Source organism: Catharus ustulatus, chromosome 4 (genome assembly GCF_009819885.2).
Source record: "Catharus ustulatus isolate bCatUst1 chromosome 4, bCatUst1.pri.v2, whole genome shotgun sequence".
NCBI classification, from domain to species: Eukaryota; Metazoa; Chordata; class Aves; order Passeriformes; family Turdidae; genus Catharus; species Catharus ustulatus.
The window spans coordinates 59,854,174-59,875,081 of NC_046224.1; the positions used below are offsets into that span (position 1 = coordinate 59,854,174).

The window sequence follows — 20,908 nt, forward strand, 5'->3', positions numbered from 1 at the left end:
AACCAGCATTTATTTTAATTTGCCATTCTTTTGGACTGAAGTATTACTAAAGTACATCTTTTCCCCCACAAATGACAAGGTTCATTCTTGGCTACAGCTGGCACATGCCATCACTTCCTAAAAGGAGGAAGCCTCACTGCTTCCCTCCTTTCCCCAGAGGATTCCCCTCTGCACTGACTGCTGACCAAGTGTGGCTGGGCACCTCTTCAAGCAGCTTTTTCACACTGCAGCAGCTACTTAAATCTCAGCCAGATGGCTGTAGGGCAGTTCTTGCTTCAGCCCTACAGAAATGCTGTTTCAGGTACATGATTTTTCTCCAGCTGTTTCTTGCTACTTCTTCCAAATCTGCTCACCTTACAAGATAGGTTTGGCTGACATTTGTTTTTCTCACTGCTGACTGTGGTACTGTAAATGCCATTTTCCCTACCTGTCAGCTTGCCAGCAGACCACACCAAGGTAGGGAAGGGTTGCTTCTGACACCAGAGCTGTAGCAGCCAGACTGGTTTGGGTCTACCAGGGCATGGGGAAAGCTCTGTAAAGCCATCATGAAACCAAGCAGCTCCAAAGCAGTAGCTGGAATGAATGTGACCTGACTTGGCTTGAGGAAGAGTCCCAGCAGCCTCCAGCTGGTTTGTATTCCTGACCTCACCAGTCATTAAATATGAAAATATCCAAGTCCCATAAACATGCCTGATGTTCACATCTCAGATATGGGAATAATCACCCTCCACTTATCTCTTTCCTAAATCTTCTGTGTTGCTTTGGTGATGTCTTTAAAGAAACTATTTCCTTGGACTGAGGAGGCAACAAAGCACAAAGTGCCATTGCTGAGCAAAAGAACGTTTTGTTACTGCAAATGTCTCCAAATCACATGGCATTCAGGATCACTAAATATAATTCTTCCACTTTTTATTGTGCTTTTGTAACAATTGAGGATATAGTTTCCTCTCAGAAATGTTGGTAACAAAGGCAGACAATCAGCAGAATGATGTTCATTCTAAACCTCATTGAAGTCACCAAACACCAGTTTGTATCAATGGACAAGGGTGTTCTATTTCCATCTTCTTGCTGAGCATCATAAATAATGAGGAGACATTTACAGCCAGGAAAATATTTTCAATACAGCCTCTTACCAACATTCTTGGTAGGCTGAGAGGGAGTATAGCACAGATAGTCTAACTTCATACCAAACCTCCAAAATTTTTAGTCTCAGCTGTTAAACTACAAAATCCTTTCCAGAGAAATAACTGGTATATGGCAAGGGGGACCTAGTGGAGAACTAAAAACCACGGTGAGCTGCTTCTTGCTGTCACAGTGCTTAGTTCTCTATATAGCAGGGAAGGTAAGCAGAAAAGTGAAACACTTATTTGTGCTTAGGAAAAACAGAGAGGCAAAGGCTGGAATTCATCTTGAGGCTCTCACCCCTCACCCCACCTTGGTTATAAAGTGCTTTCCATACTGCTGTATCCATGTAAAAAATACCACAATTGCATAATCACATGAGGCCAGAGCTGTGCTTTCTATTCCAGATTAAGCAGTGCTTTGTCTCAGTATGTGCTGAGATACCCTGAAGGGAGATCTCCCTTTTACTTGTTCTGTCTTGCTCCCAATTAGACATTAGGCATCATCCCCAAACGTGCCTATGAGAAGTTATTTGTGGTTAAAAAATTTGGTCATGAAAAACCCTAGGTATGCCATTCTCATTAAAAATGAAAAACCAGAATTAAAATCTCATGGAAAATACTTTGGCTGTAGCCATGACCAAGATTTGCTGTGCTTCAAATAAGACTCCAGAAAAAGAAGTCATCTCTTTAAAAGGATGCAGAAATTCAGGTCTGCCACAAAGTGGCACTCACAGCAAGTGCCAAATTTTTCTGGTCTCAGGATTTGTGCTCATTGTGATTAAAACTTTTGACACAGCTAGTGAAGCAGGACACTTTTAGAGACAACTTGAAAAATTTGGATATGGTTCTGTAAATGTAGGTGTATGTCCTACTATGTCCTACTTGTAAACAATTAAATATTTTGAGTGTTCTAAATTAGTGTTAGAGGTAAATGGAGTTAGAGCTGACATTAGAGAGATGGGAAGAGGGCAAATTAGGACAAAAGTATAAAATACCTAAGATGGTAATAATACTCAGATTTCTGTGAATTAACTCATAAACTTAAAAAAACATTCCACACAAATAAAATGTAACATATTGCTCATTTGGTAATCCACCTAATGTTGTGTCCTAGCCCATGGAGCACCACAGGATAAACTCAGGCGTTATCTGAGTTTACAAAATGAATTTGGGGATCTAGATGGTGAAAATGCAGCCTCTCCCAAACAATACAGGAGCCTCCCCACAGTCACCTCTGAGTCACTCCTCCACACTTACCAACACAGTCCTTTTTATTCCAGTGCAGCTTCTTTCCAGGTGGGCAGACACATTCATAGCTCCCCATGGTATTAAGACACCCAAAGTCACAGCTACCATTGCTGATGCTGCATTCATCAATATCTGAAAACACATTTAAAGTTGTGAAGAGTCTTAACCATGTGTACACACATATACTGTGCATTAAGATATGACTTGCATAAGGAAACCTATTTCTACTGTATCTTTTACATTTGAGTCTGTATAAACATGCATAAAGACAGACAGAGCCAACCAACTTCAGTGCATATTGCATGAATTTTTCCTTAAACTGTACAGCTCCTACTCTCCCAAGGATTTATGTATTTGATACAGTTTACTTGCCAGGACCAGTTACACTGGAATTCTTGGAGGTACTCACAAGATGTAAAACATTCTTAAAAGTCTCTGCAGCATCTGGACAATAATGCATTATATAGAAAAATGTCATAAACCTCTGTGAGATTACATCACTTCTGCAGAACAAAGAGATAAACTCTCCAGAGTGATTCCCTGAGTTTGTTTTAGAAGCTCAGGTGAAGGAGGAAATGATGCTTTCGAAAGAAACGAAGCAGCTGAAGTGTAGTTCAGCCTTCTACTCTTCAAATAAAAATAAAGGGTAAAGCTTGCAAGAAGGTGAAGGGATTTTAGTATATGTTATCATTGATATTCCACAGAAAATCTTTGAACTTCTGCTACATTAGAAAGGTATTTGGCCAGTATGAGGTGTATCCTTTTTAGTCCATGCAGTCAGCATTCATACACTGAAGACCAGTCTCCGTACCTCATATAACACAAGTGCCAAAAACTTTTGGGCTCAGAATTTGATTTCAGGTGGGGTCTGTTCCCAGACTGCTTCCTTAGATGGATTCCTATTTCTCTTCCTGCCTGCCTGTACTCTTACCATGAATTCATGTGACACTTCTCCACAAATGAGAGACCAGCACACACCTCTCTCCCAAAAAAGAAGCCATGCAGAGATACCATTAGCAGGGTCTCAGGTTGACATTACAAAATCAGGTGAACTTAGAAATGAGAGACCAGCATCTGTTGCTGCTACATGAGCTGAAACTCTAATTTGGTCATTGTGGTAATGCTGCACTTACATAATATCTCTCTCTTAGATAATGAAGCAGCACTAATTCTTTCCAGTTACACCAAAAAAGGTTGAAAGCAGGTCCCTAGAAGATGGGAGGAATATCCACCACAGCCTTGTTATGCATATCACAGGCAGTTTATGTCACAGATTGGTAAGGACAAATGCCAACAGAGCCAAAATACACAAAGTGTGCAAAATTGACATCATTCCCATATTCTCTTTGCTGCCCATCATATGAAGTCTTCCTACAGTTGTGGGTAACCTCAGTCCTGTGGAAGTTCTGATCAAAAAATGGTGGGACATTGGTTTTCACTGGTGTTTTTCCTCTTGGGAATGCTTCAGCAAATTTCAGATACTGAAATTTTAGTCAACTCATGATATTTTAAGTTTATTTTAACGTTATGTTTTTATCATCTTGAGTTATGAAACCTTAACCTAAAAGAATGTGGGGCTCTGTAAACAGTACACAAAGCACACAAACACATATGTAAGCAAAGCTCAGTTTCCAAACCTCCACAGTGTGTCAGTCCATACAAGGTGTAGCCTTTGTGGCAGAGACACTCAAAGCTTCCAGGGTAGTTGATGCAGGTGTGGTCACAGGTCCTTTCAAAGGAACACTCATCTATATCTGAATTAATAGAAAAAGCATTAAGGAGTTGGATTTAATCAGGTTTAATTACTGGATTTTCTCACTGGGTTGCAACATCTTGTTACTGATAAAGTATCACTTACCATGCCATGTGAAATCTGAATAAAATATCATTCTCATTCCTCTAGTGCCTTGTAAAGAATATGCTTACAGGTACATGGAGAAGGACAGGAATAAATAATTTGGTAAAACGCGATGAAGATTGTATTATGTACATTCCCCATTAGATGGCAACCTTTAACTTCTGATCATACTGACCCAGCCGGGCTGGGCGAGTATGGAGCTTTTGGGGAAGTTAGTGGCACAATGGAAAACAAGGTGTAGGTTGAATCAAGCAATTCCCTCTTTCACTGACCAATATACTGACATATTGCTCACCAGGACAGGGAGTTCCTCCCAGACTTCTGCTCTGCCCTAAAAGGCTGTACAGACTTGCAGAGGGTCAGCAAAACACTGCTGGGGAATAAGCCAGCATATGGAATGGCCAGGCTGCACCTAGCACAGAAAATATTAGTCCAAAGCCCACATTCTGCCCGACTCAAGAAAACATGACCTCTTCTCCTAAAAAAAAGTCAGGTATCTCTAATTATCACTGCTCAGCAATGTGAAACCCTGGCTTACACAGCCTCTTCCATCCAGCAGGCCATGAAAAAAAGCAACCAAGAGCATGTTGCTTCCAGGACAGTAAAAAGGCTTTGCTGAGCAGGTGCTGTGGAGGTTGTTGTGACAGCAGTCCTGACAGAATGGACTTGCTGAAAATATTAAAGGTACCTTAAATAGCAATCTGTACAAAATAACACGATTTATTTATTTTTTTTAAAATAAATTCTCTTCAATGATTAATTTTTCTGCTTATAGGTCAGAAAATTGAATACAATGAAATTATTTGAGAGTGGTCATTTCAACAAATCTTATTCCTCCAATGTTCCTGAGTTATAAATGAATGGAATAGTATTCCTATGATAGTTTCCACACTTTCTAGGACTACTTTTTAAGAACAAAACCTGAACAACACCATTACAAAATGTAACTTAGCCTTTCATGTTGTACAGGCTTGGAAAGCTGTTGATGTTTGAAAAAACTTGAGAACTCACCATACTTTACGATATTGTACACAATTTCTATACACAAGTATTATTTACATAGTTTTGACATTTAATGAAATATTCTAGGTCTCATTCTGTCATTATAAATGCAAATACTTACCTTCCAGAACTATAAAATTAAGATTTCCTGTATGTGTACATGAACCCAAATCTGTGTGAGAGTTTACACACAAATTTAAAATGACTAAAACAGCTATATTTTCTACGACCTCCAACTTAAAATGTTTCAAAACATAATTCATAATGTAGGAAGCAACTGTTCAGGCAAATGCATAACTTAAAATGAGATAAACATGATAGAAATCTGTGCTTTCCAGTTTTATGCTTGCATCACAATCACTTTCTATGATTGATTTACAAAAAGATGACAAGTGAGATTTTTCTCTTTCTTATATCTATTTAATTTTTAATGCATTTTAAAATCAATTTTAAAATAGCCTCATTTGACTTCTTAAAGTAATTTCTAAGGTTTCCTTTATAGTCTTGGAAATGTACAGCTTTTGAATACACATAAATGGCAAACTGTTTCAGCTTTCTCTAAATAAATACACAAAGTGAAATCATTTGGGAATGAACACTGCAGCCATAGTTTAAAGGATTTTTAATGCTTAAGAAGCCAAATCATACAACATGGTTTCATTCATGTGTAACCTCATTCACTATGTGGAATTGTGGGAGATGTACAAAAGCAGTTCATTTTCTGGCCTCTGACTTACCTTGGGAGTCCCTTTTTCAAAACCAATTTTGTATTCCTCAACAGTGATCTTATCCTGCACCAGTTTAGTCCCCAATGTTCATGCAGTGCTTTCACATGCAGCACTCTGTGTTGCTGCCTGCATGACTTATTTTTCTTCACATTAAGGAGGATGCACTTCCCAGAACACTCTGCCTGATGACATGACCATTGCTTGCCAAGTCCCAGGCACTCAGGATGGCCAAATGCATTTCTACTCCATAGCTTTTTCATCCTTTAAACCCCTCATCCCCCCTCCTGCTGCTGCTCTCAGTGTGCTGAATTCAGCATCCTGCTCTGGCTGCTGGAACAAGGGAAGCCCCCGTGCAGGTTCCCCTGGCTGAGCCTCAGCCCTGGCTGCTCCTGGCTGGGGAAGGCAGGGAGGGACCCAGCTTTTCTGCAGAGCCCTGTCTGCACAATCACCAGCCCCCTGAGGAATTCAGCACTTGTCATAGAAAAGGCAAAAATATGCACCACATACTATTACAAGAAACTGGTGGTGTGATACAGGATGCTGAAATCCTCTCTCTTTTTTCTGGTTGGTTTTTTTTTGTTTTTTTGGTTGTTTTTAAACTTTGAAATCTGTGCTCTGGATGCTGTTATTTCTGGGCTCCCAGGAGCTTTGAAGCTGGGTCTCACACCTCTGTGGTGCTTCACAATACCTCTCCATATTCAGCCCCAAAGGATGTGCTTATTTCCCACCACCCTCAGGACACAGGTGTATCTCACAAGAGACCACTGAGTTGGGAATTTGACCTTCAAAGCCCTGGGTTTCAAATCCTGCTTTACCACAACAATGGGGAACAAATGTGGGCATCTAAACCCTGTTCTCCTTTTGTACTACAAAATCTGGTAGCCTCATCTACTGAGCAGAGCTCCAAAAATACAAAAGCAGAGATGTGGCAGGTTACAGTCTTGCTGCCACCCCCATGTACACACAAACATTTCTGTACTGTGTTGTTCTGAATTTCTCCCCTCCCAGACCCAAAATAAATACTATTAAATTAACTTCCTGGGTCTGAGGTGCTCTTAAAATGATTAAAAGTTATTTAAATGACATTTTTAAACTGTTTTAAGATGAAAAGTCAAAACGTTGTAGTTTTGAGGAGCTGAGGTGGAAAACTTCAACTTAAGGTTGAAGTTTGTATTCTATTTTCGGTTGCATTTGGCATAAAATCACATGTAGTCCAAGCTGTCTCCCAACATTTCAGATTTGCTAATGCACTTATGTGACATCAAACACTTTTTTTTTACTTCCCCTGACCCAAAAATTCATGCCACATTCCCCACTGCAGTCAGCATAGGTGTCATTTCAGCATATTAAGAGGTGTCTCCACAGCTGAGCTGTGTGAAGCCTGCAGGGACTACGGGGCCAAATTCACTGCTGGTAGCACATGATGAGTTTTCTGCCAGCTTTTCTTAGCAATACTAATGATACATATAATATCTAAGAAAGGAGCTCCCTACTTCACAGCAGACCCAGTGAAGTGCCAAGTTCAGGGCTTGGAGCAGGTGACCTCCAAAGGTCCCTTCCAGGCTCCACCACGGATTCATGGGCACACTGGCAGTGCCACATTTCTCTTCATGGTACTGCTGACAGCTTTGCTTGCAGCCCCTGCTCCCATGACATCAAGGCATCATCAAGGCTGAATAAAGTCCAATATCTCTTCTAGCAATTCAAGTTCTCACCTCCAAAGAGAATGTTTGAGGAAACACTCCTTAATTTTTCCCTAGAAGGGATTCAACTGGAAGGGATTGTTCAATGGTTTAATAAAAGAGCAGGATTTCCCTGGGGTTTTGAGGGAAGCAATTTTTGGCAGCAGTGGCCATGCTTGATAATATTAGTTTGGCTAGGTTCCTATTATTTCAAGTCAGCATTTGGATTTTATTGTTGATTTTTCAATCATATGTAGCCTTTTTTTTTTTTTTTTTTTTAAGTTCAGGCTTTCCCATGTTAAACGATCCCATAATGATCTTTATTTTTCTTGAATGTAAAGTTTTTTAGTGGGTGTCAGATTGTCAGTACTGCAAAGTAAATTCTTCTATCTCCAGAAGGGAGCTACCAGAGATCAAATTTCTTCTAAGTTTCCTCAAACAGATGTGTCTCAAAGGTGACCTGAGGGAGCAGGGAATAAAGCAGCTCATTTTCCATGCTCATTCAAGTCCCTGCCCTTTCCACTGGTGCTGCCACTAGACTCCCAATTACAGTAGCACCAATTGTTCTGTGGTTTGTGTGATGTGGACACTGACTCACTTGTGGATGTAGAGTGCAGGGCACCCAGATCCATCACACAGCAGTGATTTTTGCTAAGCCTGAAGCTGAGCTGGATTCCAACCAGCAGCACTGAAGTGAAAGGCTCCTTTCTGTACTCTGTTTCCAGCCCTCAGACACAGTGCCCTGTACTCCTGATTGTCATTGCATTAAAAAAATTTCAGAGTAATTAAAAGGAACCAATGATCAGGAAATCAAAGTGTAAAGCAGGACATTTCCGAAAAAACATTAGCATTACAAACAAGCAGATCAGCACCAGACACACACAGGTGAGACTGGTAAATCCTGCTGGATTTAGAGATGTTTTAGAACTGCAAACTGATGCAGGAGCTGCTGCCACTCCCTGACAGAATGCACATGTGCAAAACTCACTTGCACAGAGCTGTGATTTGAGGGTTGTGGTTTAAAGAACTGAAGAATTAAGGCCCAGCTTCCCAATTTCACTTTAAAGATCTGCTTAAAAATGGGGATTGTCCCATCTCTCTTCTCCTTAATGCAATTTTGTTGATATTAAGAACAAGTGAAGAAATTTTTCAGAGAAAACTAATGGTCATCTCAACAGCTTTCCTCTGAGATGTACACTAAGTAGCCAAGTCAATTTATGAAACTGGGAACCTCCTTCCAAAACACAAGTCATATATCATAACTGCATAAGAGCTTAGTCTTGAGACTGGAGTATTTTTCACCTGATCTGAAAATAAAAGTGGCAAGGAGAGATCATTGTTATTTGCTGGTGCTATTTGTGCTACAGAGAACAAGACAGGAGTGGCTCAAAGACAATCAACAAAAGCTGTAACAGGCATGGGGTAAAGAATGCAGACTGTAAAGATTCTGGACACTATAAGCAAAGAACCCATCTTCTATTTGATTTGTCTGGTGAGGCAAGACATGAAGTATACACTAGATAACTGCATACTTGCAAAATAGATAAGTTTAAATAGACTATTTCAAACAGAAGTAAAACAGAAGTGATTTTTACTTAGAGTGTACAATAAAAAAAAAAAATCTATCTCTACTATCAACTCCTTCAACAGTAGAAGTGACTGATGACACTCTGAACACTGGTAGATCAGTCAAAAATAGTAATTTTGGATATTATAGCAATAATTTAAAGTACTATCACACTGTGAGTCCATAGAGTCTCATCCTCCCAGTAAGCTTAGGTATACCTTGATAATGGCAGCAAAGATTTTAATGCCCAGGCTGCTATGAGGAATATCCACAGCAAGGAATCTGTGGCTTTCAGACTGAGGTGTTGGTGGGGTTGAGCCCCAGGCTGGGAGCAGTGGCCCAGGTGTCCCAGTGCAGTGGGCACAGCAAAGCCACTCTCAGGGCACTGGGGTTATCTCCTAAGCAGGCACATTCTCCTCGTGCAAAGGCCCACCAGATGTACTTCTGTTTTGTCCACACAGCCCTGGTTTATTTTTAACCCCCAAGCCAAATGTGGAGTCAGTGTGGAGCACCCCAGGCCATGCACACGAGCCAAACTCAAGGTTAGTCAGAATGTTTTGTGTTCACCTCTCTCAGCTCCCAAGTTATCGGCTCCTCTGAGAAACAGAGCCTTGCCTTGTTCTCATTCATTAAGCACACATACATAGAAACTCTAAAGAAGTGTTACATGATGTTTTTAAAATAAACACTAATGCTTTTTTTGGTATGTATTTTGGCTGAAAGTTCTATTCTGTCTTCTCCTGCCCCCACCTCCAATTTCTGTGGGGAGCTGATACCACCCATGTAATGTTGTTCACCTCACAGCCCAGCCAGCCCCGTTTCCAGCAATATTTGACAGACATTAGGGAAACCACATATCTTAATCTGAGTGGTTGCTGGACCATAGGGAGCCATGATTCAAGCTATGTTCCCCAACAAATGGTGGTTTAAATTCAGTGCTGGGAAGGCATTGTTTTGCTACAGCAGCCGTGTGATGGGGTTTGCACCACATCTCAGGTTTTTTGATCCACAGTGACTTAGCCCTGTTCACAGTTAGTAAAAATGCATCCTCCGTGTGAGAATGTAGCTCTCTAATACACAGCCAACCCTGATCAGGAGGAATGGCTTACAGCTAACTTCTCCTTAAGTTTCAAAGCCTACAATAATAAAACCAATGAAAAGGAAGTAGGGAAAGATGAAGTAATGTACAAATCTTCTACTTCATTACCTTCCCACTGAGTGCTTCTGGAGCAGGCTAACACAAAGGGGGGAAAAAATAGCCATAACCCCAGGCCTTTAAAAGTAATTGAAAACCCACACCCATTTAGACTTCCCACTGCATTACTGAGCTGCAATCAAGTCATCCTGCTGCTGAGACTTAATTGTTAATAACATACCTAATGACCTGCAGAAAAAAACAGATCTGGCATTAATTGCTGTACTTTTAATGGGAAGCTAAGTGCCCAGGTAACACAGTCTTATCTTGTATTTCAGAAATTTGAGTGGGAAACTCTCCATTATGACTAATGTTGACTTGGACCAAAGCATTTATTTATTTAAGAACTTTATTGCACACAGTTAAGTATGTGATTAGTTACCAAATGTAACTCACTAATCAGGGGCTGAAAGACTTCTGAAGGAAATTGATTCTGTTCACAAGGAAATGTGCTTTTTATTAGAGATGATTTGTTAGAATGCAAAGAAGTAGTAAAACAAATAAATGTATATAAACAACAAAAGAAGCCTGCAATACATGTTTGAGACAGAGGCAATAAATAATTAGAAACCTGTGACTTATTATGTAAGCATCCCACTGAGGAGGTATTTCAAGGATTTAGCAGTACACGTCGAAGTGACTGCTACTGAGCTTCAGGGATAGGCACACAATATACAGCTGAACTAAGGACAAATCTTATCATCTACCTAACTCTACCTCACAGCCTGAGGATCCTGTCTGTGTGTTTTTATTCAGGATGTTGAGATCCTGGAAACAGTTTGTTTTCCCCTTCCTGCCAGCTTATCTGTACCCACAGTAAGTTCAATAATCCCCTATCTCTGCTCCTGGGGCTGTCACTCTTAGGACAAGCCATATCTTTCTCTGTCTTCATAGAGTACCAAATGCAGAATGAACACTCCATATAGCTCTGGTGCAAGTGCAGTTTAGGGAGCCATAGCTGTCTCTCTTGTTTATCATTTTGGTCTGATTGCTTTTAGAGCTCTCATTTTGTACTAAGGAATATCTGAGCATCACTGACTTCTCCTTTTACTGCATGTTCTCACACTTCCGCTACTTGTCTGAAATTGAATAATGTCTTCCAAGACATAATCCAGAAACTGGATGTTTATTTTGATAGAATGAAGATATTTAATACCAGCATTAAATACTCACACTAATTTAGTCCAAACTCCTGTACTTAAGCAGCCTCCAGCATTTTGCTTGGTAAACTCTAAAATCATCCCTGTCCCAGAAGGGATTGTCTAGGTGTTTTCCTGAATAGATCCCTTAATCTTTTCAATCAGTTTAACTCTCAGAGTTCAAATTGGTGTCATCCTTTTTAACTACTAAATTTTGCAAAGGCTGAATAATTTATCTGTAAAAGTGCAGTGCATACCTGATCCTTTCAGGAATAAGCAGGTTCATCCTTTTAGATTTCTCATTATTTTCTTGGGCCTGAGGTTACACACAAGCAATCAGGAATGATTCCAACTAAGCAGTTCCCTTGGGCTGGCTGGCTGCCTCTACTAATTCCTGTGAATTCACCTCAGTTCAAAAGACAGCAATCTTTCACTGGCCCCTTCAGTGTTAGAGGAACTGCAGCAGGCAGATCCTTCTTTGATGCTGAGCACCAAGGAGACCACTCTCCACTAGCAAACTCACCACCCTCGTTAACATCACAGCAACTGGTTTCCCACTATTTACCTAGACCTTAAAGCAAAGGGAACAGCTTTTAGGAAGAACAAGAACAGTACGTTTGGGAAGGTCTGTAAAGGCAAATGGCAGCTTGTTTCCTTTATCTCTGCTATCAGACCTTATCAAAAGAGACCAGTTGCACTTTCTGTGAACCACTGTGCTATCTCTGGGGTTTGAAAACAAAAGGAAAGCAGGTTAAAAAACGAGACTTGGCAATAAAATTGTAGGCTCCCTCTCCACAGTAAACACAATCTTTTCTTTAGGAACTCTTCCAAGGGAGCTTTATGTGATCTCACGTAGCAACAAATTAATTTTCCCTTCTCCTTTCAGTTTCTTTCAAATATTCCATATTTAGCTTTTCTTCCACACAGAATCCACAAGCTCCTTCTCTTCCACAAGCTTCCCTCAGGACTTCCTGTGAGTCTGCAGAAGCGGGGCTGTGGAACAACATCTCGGTGCAGTAAACGCCTGTTCCCTCAGCACATGTGTGTGTTCCCCTCAGCCCTGTGCCAAGCCCAGTGACCACCCCTCATTCCTCTTCCTGTCAGCACTGCACAGCCAAGCCTGCTCCCAGGCACCATGGCTCTGTTCTGCCTCATGCATCAGCCATGGATTTGCTTGCTCTCGGATCACCAAGAGCTTTGCCCAAGGGCTGGGAAGGTTTATGCTTTTGGATGGAAACTGCAGAATCTGGCAATTTCAGCCAGGCAAAAACTGGCAGCCAACTTTGGGGTCTCTGGGGGTTGCTTTGACTGTAGGTGGTGGGATTTGTACCAAGGCTTTTTCTATAATGAAATACATCATCATTATTACCACCATTATTATTACATTATTATTTCTCTGCTGTTGGACCAAAAAAAGATTTCTGATATGTTTCCCTGCAGCAGCATGGGAAAGCATCATCTACTATTTTTGGGGGCAGCAGCAAACTTAAAAACAGAATAATGGTAGAGGATTTCCTGATAAATTAAATTTTGGCAGATAATAATTTCTTCTAATATTTTAATCATGCTTGAGAAAAACTAGTTGCTAAATCTCAGTCCTGCAAGCAGAGCTAGGGAAGAGCAGTGTCAACTTTTTGCCATGTGACTGCTAAGAAGGAAAAGGTACCTGGCCTCAAATGCCAAGCCAAGTTTCCCTCTTCATCTGAGATCAATTCTGAATTTGGTCAGCTGTCCTAGTAGAGAGAAGAATGAGAAAACCAATGCAGGTCACCAGAGACAGTTCTGCAGACACTTTCAAATAGATGAGTTAAAAAAAGAAAGGTTGGTTTGGTTTTTTTTTTCAGGTAAGAAAGTTTGCCTGGTCTCTTATGGAACATGGAAAAAAGCCACTAATAACTAGACACAATGGTATAAAATTAGTAAGTCTGTCCAAGGTCACAGGCACAAAGTGAGCCTAGGGACGTGTTCTATAAAAGTATTTGGAAGGGAAGATTTCAAATTGGTGCTGGTGTTCTCTTTGAGCACATCACACTTAACCTCACTGTAAGCTCATGGCAGATCTCTCTTCCTGCTTTTTCTCCTTACTACTATCTTGGTGAATAACAATTTTAAAGAAGATTTCAAAATTATTTTTAAAACATATAAAAATGCATTTCAGGGATCTGAACCTGAGTAAAGCACCATTATCTTCTAACAACCAAAGCTAATAGCACAAAAAATGCCTAAGTACACTTAACAGTATTATTCATTTTTATAACCTATTTCTTTCAAAATCAATAGGAAATGAATTAATCTAAGTGTTTTGTCAGATCACAGGAGCTACAAAATCTTCCCGTGATTGCATCAGGAAGGGATGGAAGTGCTTGGTGGAAGGCCAAAGAAAGCCCAAGTACATTTTCAACTTTTCAGCAATGGCAAATCAGAGAAAGGTCAAGAAAACTGTGATAAATGAGCCTGATTTAATACTGTACCCCCGAATGCTTAGCCTGGAGAATTCCACATGCAGCAGCAGCCAGTGGCATTTCTGATGAAGTCACAGCTGTTAGGTATGCTAGCACCAATGAAGGTGTGGCACTGTGGGCATCAAGGATGTGCAGCCCTTGGATAATAACAGCTCTTTCCAATGTGTGAGCATTCCAGGGACCAATCTGTGCAACCACATCTTCACTGCTTTGTGAAAGATGCCCTGGTGCCAGCAAATGCATTGTTGGCAGAAGCAGGGACCACCATCCTCATCACACCTCTGACACTGAATTTATTTGCTTTACAGCTTAGGTATAAATTGTTTTTGACATAAGATTTTCAAACAGAGGTATTTATGGCATGAAAAGAAAGATCCTCTTGAGCCAACTTGTATTTCTCTATGTGACAGCTGGACACAACCACTTCCCACTAACACAAGCTCGTCCAAGCTTTGAGGGCTGAATCTGCTGTGACATGAAGTGAAAGAGAAGTTGTGACCAGAAAGGAAAAAGTCCAATTTTCTGTGTGAAGAGCATCTCAAAATTGGAGACAGAAGTTGTGCTAATGCTTAGACTTCCAGACATTACCCTTGCATTACCCTCACCTGTCCCAGGTCTTGCCCACCCCTCTCCATTACTTGAGGACTTTGTTGTGCTCAGGTTCCTCTGTTAATCTCAGGAACCCAGCAGGAGGCAATTGGCTTTGGCTCCTATTATGTTTATCCTCTTACCATTGTTTTGCTAGGACAATCTAAAATGCAATTAAAGTCAATACTTTTCCAATTTTTTTTCTTTTTTTAAGAAGTACTTTTATCAAGACATTGCCAGGATTTTATAAGCAAATGTATAATCTTCCAGTATCAATCATTTCCCAAGGCACAGGCAAGCTGAGTTATCTACTGCTATTATAGGAATAAACTCTGCTACTACACCAAGAGCTTGGGGTAGGAGAAGCCATATATCAAGAGAAGTGCATTAAAACAAACTTCAGGCAGGTTTGTTTTCCTACAAACATAAATATGTTTACTAGTCTGCACTCTGCTCAAGCCTCTATTTACACAGCAACTCTGTAAGAGCAGCTTAACAGCCTGAGGTTAATTAATTAAAGGTTTTACCCTTTCTGTATCAAGGAAAGAATATTCCCTCTATCCTGCAATACATTTGATTTTTACCCATATTTTTGAAAAGAGAAAACTGTTTGGGTTGCTAAGGTGTTGTCTCTATCACCCTTTAGTAGGAGCTGCTAGTGAGACTTCTTGAAGGAACAAGGGACCAGTCTGGGTGAAAACACGCCTGGTGTTATTTGATGGTGCTGAAAGAGCAAGTACAACAACACAGTTTCAGTTTTCAGCTGAGAACTCAAAGGCAGCATTTCACTTCCCGTGGACCTGTGCATTCCCAGCTTGCTTCAAGCTCTTGCTGAAGTCGAGGGAGCACTGAATATACACAAGAATTGCTGTCCTCTGGCTCTGCCTCAAAGGATTGCTTAAAAATCCTGCCCAGAAAGGAATGCCTGCAGAATCCCGGCAAGTATCCCTCTGAAAACACCAACACCATGATTTGCAAATGTGCCTAAAAAATCCTCCATCCAGGAAAGCCCCAGCAGGCACTCCTCCATTCCACTGACTCAATATTTGAGCTTAGATTTTGGTTTTATTTCACCTGTCCTAAGGCCTCGTCTCCAAACTACCAAAACAATGAGTAGTGGTTTGTAACATGGCAAATGTAAGAAAAATCACATTGCTTTGTTTCAACAGGTTAGAAATTTCTCATTAGAAGAAAATAAACAAACTAGGGCACTTTTGAAAGGCCTAGGAGTGTAGATGCAAGCACAGGAAAATGAAACTCTTTAATATTTGGGATAGGGCTGTCATGTTATTGCAATTCTGTTTAGCACTCAGGGTAAAGGCTATCTGCCCATAATCAGTGTGACTGAATGCTTGAGTGCAGTAATATGGCATTAATGTCCCACAGTGCAGAACAGACATACACATATTGTCTTTCTCTGATTCTCTTTAAAAACAATTCCTATTGAATTACAGCTTTCAGCACAATTTATCAACAGATGATTGTTTGTGGAAGAATGCTACCTTCCTGCTCAAACTATTCCAAGGCTGACTCATATCCTGGTAATTCATTAATACATAACATGATTCCAGTCCAGTAAAGTAATTTCTGCACTATACAAGTCATAAATCCTACAACATCAACTGAAAAATATATCTCAAATTCTCTTTCTAAACACTAATGGAACGTTTTGCTTGGCTTCCCACACACATCATCAAGAGGAGGGGGCCAGACAGAGCTGTAAAAAGCAATTTGATAGCAGTGTACTTTATAGAGTTTAACAGTATAAGAGCTACCATACTGAATGAGACCTGAGGTCAAACTAATCTACTATCTAACTTCCAACAGTAGCCTGTGTCAGAAGCTTCATGGGAAAACAGAAGTGGAGTAATCTGTCCCATCTGCCCTCTCCACATTAGGTCTCATTCTATTAGAAAGTGATTTAAAGCCTCGATTGTGAGGTTTAATATGCCTTCCAAGAGGCAGCAACCAAAGAACATTCCCCTTTAACTTATGAAAACACTGCTGCAGAGGGGAGAACTGGAGGTGGTGGAGAGATCTGTTTGTTTTCATGTTTCAGCAGACTTAATTGCTACAACCAACAGTGCAGATACTATCACTTGGCAAAAAAACTTGTACTGGCTAGAGCTGTTTTTACTTCATACCTGGGGCATTTATTGTTTCTGGGTATGATCTTGCAACCCTTTTTTCTCACAGAGGCAGACTGCACCAATATTCACAGTCTCACTGACACCCAGTGCAACAGAAAGGATTTGAGAAGCATTCCTTTCATTGACAGTGTAACATGTTGCTTACCCAGCGGAGCAGTTTTTAATCTTGATGCGAGAAGCAATATGGTGCTTGTCATAAGCGAGATATTTTTGTAAGGCTCAGTGGTGCAGAATGCCATAGAGAAAATCTGCATAGGGAGTGAACATCATCAGTGACAGGGAAATCATCCTGAGTTTTCTTTCTCTGAGCTAGTCTGGCTTCCACAAGCAGCTCCCAGTATCTCTTCCACAGCACCAATGTCTGAGCTACCCTGCCCTGGCAGCTCAACCAGCACTGTTGGCTCTATGTGCAGAGTTCCCACAATTAAAACACACTCAGGCCAGACTCAGCTGGGCTGGATGAAAATCAGCCTGCAACAAGCCAATGCATTTTATATGTTAGGGCACATCTGTCTGATGGGGATGGGTGTATGAGCATATTTGCTTTTCCATGTATTTAATGGGGGAAGAAAAGGAAAGAGAGGGAGTAGATCAACAATTAAACTTTCCTCCCTTTTTCACTGGAAAGCTGGCCAAACCACATTGACAAACTGAATCTGAGGGGCCAGATGCTCCAGCCCTGACTTCTATGCTCTGATGTAGTTAGTTATCTTAGATGAGGATTGTGTCCTGTGTAAATCAAGGCAAGGGGTGCATCCTAATCCTGGGCCCTTCATCAGGTTATGTGATTGGGACAAGGCCCTTTCCTTTGCTGGGTTAAATGATCAAATGTGAGTGACAGGTCATTGTCATGTAACCCAAGGGTGCAATCCTCTCTGGCTATTTTTAATTTTTAAATTTAGTTACTCTGTGTCAAAGATGGCTGGAGATTCAGTGCTGCTGGTGTGGACACACTGATTTATTTGGGACTAAACTGGTCCTGCGCATCCACATTTATCATCAATGGTTCCATACAGAAGAGTATAATGAGATCTTTGTAGCTAATCTTTAGGGGCTTCTTTAGGCCAAAAATAATTCCCACAAACACCTTCTATCTGTGCTTCCCTGTATGATTAATCCCTCATTTCATACTCATTTTCAAAATGGAGATATACCATGCTGGGAGATCCAAATCTTACCCTGGGAAGACAAAACATGCATATTTCATATAATAAGTTAGAAGATGGACATTATAAGAGGTGATTACCTACCCAGTTAATAGGGCAATGTTTCAAGACCAGGCCTGCAGGATCCTTGGATCACAGACAGCTACTATGTTTTTCAAGGTGTTATTTTTCCTTCTCTCATTCTGGGATGAAAGAAGGCTTCTCCTGACACTAGGCATTGGAAACCCTGTGTAAAGCATCCCTCTACTAACAGATACATAGAGATAGAAAACAAAAATCAAACGAAAAAAACCCAGGAAACAAAAAATCCAGAACTGGAAAATGTTTGAGGTGTATTGCAGGACAGCACTGCAAAATGCTGCCAGAGTAACTAAGGAAATTGCTTCAATATCTGCTCACAGCATCACTGCTCCAGGCCATTACTTCCAGCTGCTCCACTCCATGAGCATCAAGTCTTGAGGAACACTGGAAGTGAGACTGAGGAGTGAGGAAGGGGGGTACAGAAGAGCATAAGAAGCACATGTGTTTTAAATTAAAGTACAAATATCAAATATTTGTAAATGCTCATGTCTTGTAGTGAGAGGGCAAACCACCTCAAATCAGCTGTACTTGGGGCTCTACTGGAGAGCTTTATAGCTATCCAGATATAGCAAAAAGTGCCCATGGAAAATCACTAGAATGAAAATTCAATTATTCATAAAGCAATGGGGCAAATTCTGTTTGGGATTTCCTACTATAGAAACTTGCATCACTCAATCTCCTTTGGACAGACACCAGCAATATCAACAGCAGACTCTGATGTTCCAGTGCCTGGCTACAAAAGGCTCAGTTACATTTGTTTAAAATCTGGTAGGGAGATGGTAAAGAATAACCAACAGTCAAACTGGTAATACTTCAAAGCAAATAAAAAATGCTGTCACCTATGGCTGTAAAGAAAGCCCAAAAAAGCCAGGTGGCCCATGCAAGTATTCCACATGCCCTGGAGGAACTGTTTCCTGGTGGACAGTCATCTGCTTTTATTACAGTGGCTGTATCAATTCAGATGGTTGGTGAGAAGGCAACTTGAGTAGACTTTATCATGTCTGTGATATCATCAAACCCTACTTAAAGCCTACTCTGGAGGCTGTAACTGGACCAGAATGATGTAAATGCCTTGAGCTTTTGCCCCCTGCAAAAGTTTAAATTCCTCAGCGTAGCAGGATTTGTCTCTATTTTGAACTGAGGTAGTGAGGGGCACAGGGTGAGTGTGGATTTAGCAGCCTGAAATATTACATGATGATCACAGGATCAACTAAAAACATTTTTTTTTCCCCTCAAGGTAACACATCTTGCTATCTCTACCACACCCTGGAGAGATTTATAACAAATGTTTGTGCTGTCTCTCACCGTCTTGCTCTGCAAAAAGCAATGCCTAGAGCAGGAAAAAAAAATTATTTATGATAGAATTTCACACATTTTTCTGGGTGCTTAATGAAGCTTGAACTTGAGCAGAGCAGAGAGACTGCTTATTGTTGATTTTTTTCAAGATCACTGCACAACAAACAGAAAGTGAATAAGCAATTAAGTTAACTGGCTCTAAAACTCATACTGGCTGAGGATTAAGGTAATTATGTCTGAGCTTACACACATTCATTGCAGCTTTTTTTCACTGCAGCAAGTCTTGCCTGCTTGCTTGTTGCTGATGTCATTCTAGAACTGATCTGAGTTGTTGTCCTTCTGTTAATTACCAAAAAGGTTACAAACATAAGCTCTCCTTGCTATATAAATATAGCTATGTTATTTTTCTGCATGTTCAAAGGAGATGCAGACCTCTTTTTTCTAGGATTATACAAATAGATCCAACTGCTTCTTCCTGCACCAAAGTATTTACAATACCTTAGACTTAAGGGATCAATTAAAGTAATACACAATAGATGGGTTTGGTATTGTCATACTGTGATTTCCCTGTCAAAGGGGGAAAAAAAAAAACTATTTTTAAGTCTGAGCAAAAAAAGAGACTCTGGGAAAACAGTATCAGTCTCCACATTATTACTGGCAGGGCAGGTTGGATTCTTCATCTTCTGGGTTACAAATAAGTTTCCTTTTAAATGGCTGGAATGCAGGGGAGGGGAAAGGAAGGGAACCCCCCACATTCTCCTTGTCTAACAAGGAGCCCCAGCGTGAGAACCACTCCCCAGCAGAAGTAATCTGTGATTGACAATGGTTTTCTTTGCTGCCAGGGCTAAAAATGGTTTAGCTGTAAACAGACAAATGCAGAACATTTTAAGGCCCCTTCCAAAGGCCAGGGCTGCTTATACAGGCACTCAACATGCAGGGTGGTACCAAGAGAGCACCAAGTTTCAGAGCTCCTGAAAGAATCAAGGAATTCTCCTATCAGGATATGAGCACAAACATAAGAGCAAAAGAATACCTTGTTATGGGCAAATGGGCAGGGACTGATTTACAAAAATTGGAGATTTATTCTCTGGGCAGTCCAGGCATTTATATGTGTGATTTTAGGCAAGCTGATATATTTGGCTTCACTCTTGCTGCCTAAAAACTGAAAGAGAAATGCTTTCCTCTTCACAGAGAGCATGAATGTGGGGAAGGCACTTGGTATGACTGGGGTGGGAGCTCTGCAAACAACCAGAACAAAGTCTGCCACTGATACAATTTCCCTGTAATCTCAAAGTCAGCTCTGAGGTCTACAATGAAAGGACATGAAGGAAATAAGGTGAGGTGGGACAACTTCAGAATTTCACTGGGAATATGAAGGAACATTTTATATTGAAATATGTAGAACTGCCTTTGCTGATATTAATGATGAACATTTTTGGAGATGAATGTTCTGTACACTGGAGAGGCCACCTGAACTAAACAGGACCCAGTCGCAAACAATGCAGACTTCTAAGGCCCTAAATGAGTGTTTTGTAAACATGCTGATTAGTAACTGAAAGAAATCTTTATTTAAAAAATGAAAACCAGAAGAGAAGGGCAATGCTGACAGAAAGATCATAAAT

At 40.6% G+C, this 20,908-nt stretch overlaps 1 protein-coding gene across 2 annotated transcripts in view; it reads right to left on the reverse strand.

Annotated features, from left to right (window-relative positions):
- Positions 1-20,908, reverse strand: part of SCUBE1 (signal peptide, CUB domain and EGF like domain containing 1) — a 188,963-nt gene that overhangs the window by 20,800 nt on the left and 147,255 nt on the right. For both annotated transcript variants that reach the window (XM_033057868.1, XM_033057867.1), the window contains 2 exons: positions 4,010-4,126; positions 2,382-2,504 (listed from right to left, as the gene is read on the reverse strand). In XM_033057868.1, the coding sequence (XP_032913759.1) occupies positions 2,382-2,504; positions 4,010-4,126 (240 nt within the window). The remainder of the gene's footprint in view (positions 1-2,381; positions 2,505-4,009; positions 4,127-20,908) is intronic.